The sequence below is a fragment of the Monoraphidium neglectum genome (assembly GCF_000611645.1).
Source record: "Monoraphidium neglectum strain SAG 48.87 unplaced genomic scaffold scaffold00655, whole genome shotgun sequence".
NCBI classification, from domain to species: domain Eukaryota; kingdom Viridiplantae; phylum Chlorophyta; class Chlorophyceae; order Sphaeropleales; family Selenastraceae; genus Monoraphidium; species Monoraphidium neglectum.
The window spans coordinates 15,818-16,890 of record NW_014012973.1 but is presented as its reverse complement, the minus strand read 5'-3'; the positions used below and the strand labels follow the sequence as shown (position 1 = coordinate 16,890).

Sequence of the window (1,073 nt, the reverse complement as noted above, 5' to 3'; positions counted from 1 at the left end):
TTGGGGGAGGGGGGGGGGTGATCGGCACAAGGAAGAGGCAACAGGTATGCCTCGCTGCTATGTGTGGCTTCAAGGGAAGGCGCTCAAAGGCCGACAATGAGGGTGTGTCGCTTTCAAGGCAGTCCGAACAACATCCTGAAGTGTGCCAAGCCCCGGCATACGACGCACCTGCACGCTATGCTGCGCAAAGGCCTCGGGCACGGCGTGGCTGGGGCCGTCTGAGTCGCGCATGCCGCTGCTCAAGCGTGCACGGAAGTGGGGGCAGCGCGCTGCAGCGTGCATTGAGGGTGGCGGCACATGTGAAAGTAGAAAAGTAAGGCAAGATTGTGCCGCAGCCATGGTGACGTGATCGACGTATCGCTTGACAGAATGGAATGCAGTGTGGCGTGAAGCAACATGTCCTGCCTGTACACCTCACACTGTGTTGGTTGCCCCCTCCCTTGACGCCCCAGCCCTAGCCACCCTGGAGTGGAGTGGATGAGCAGCCTGCCTCTCACCGATCAGCACATCCCTGTGGGCCGCCACGCGCCACCCCAGGCCCTCAAACACGTAGTCAGCCTCGCCCACACGTGCACACACAAGGCTGAACGCCACGTCAAACCCTAGGGGCACTGCTGCTGCACCGTGCCCGCGCTGTGCGCGGTCCGGGCGGGCGTGTGCGCCGTCTGTGCCGCTGCCGCTGGCCCCCTCGTGAGAGGACCTGTCACTGTCGGGGGGGCTGCCGCCCCCGTCGATGCTGCTGCCACTGCGGACGCCGATGGCAGCATGGTTGTTGCGGGTGCAGCACGTGTCGGTGTTCTCACGGGCTGGGGCAGTGGCCAAGCTTTTGGGCTCGGGGTCTTGTGGGGTTGGCGCGGCGCGAAGAGGATAGAGGATGAGGGGTGGTTACGCAGTGAGTTGCTGGTTGTTGGGTCCAGGGCAGAACACATTAGCAAGGGACTTCCACCTGCCCAAGCAATTGCGACCCAAGTGCCAAAAGCAGGACGATGCAGTGCCTGTGACTGCAACATTTTGCCGACCATGCCTGCCAAGCTCGGTGTCACGCGTGCGCGCCCTAACCCTGTGCTATGCTC

The 1,073-nt window shown here is 63.1% G+C and overlaps 1 protein-coding gene across 1 annotated transcript in view; it reads right to left on the bottom strand.

The window, feature by feature from the left end:
- Positions 1-1,073, bottom strand: part of MNEG_4642 (Protein-L-isoaspartate O-methyltransferase) — a gene marked incomplete at both ends in the record, with an annotated part of 6,454 nt that overhangs the window by 1,761 nt on the left and 3,620 nt on the right. Inside the window, one exon of the mRNA XM_014046882.1 lies at positions 169-269. Within this exon, the coding sequence (XP_013902336.1) occupies positions 169-269 (101 nt within the window). The remainder of the gene's footprint in view (positions 1-168; positions 270-1,073) is intronic.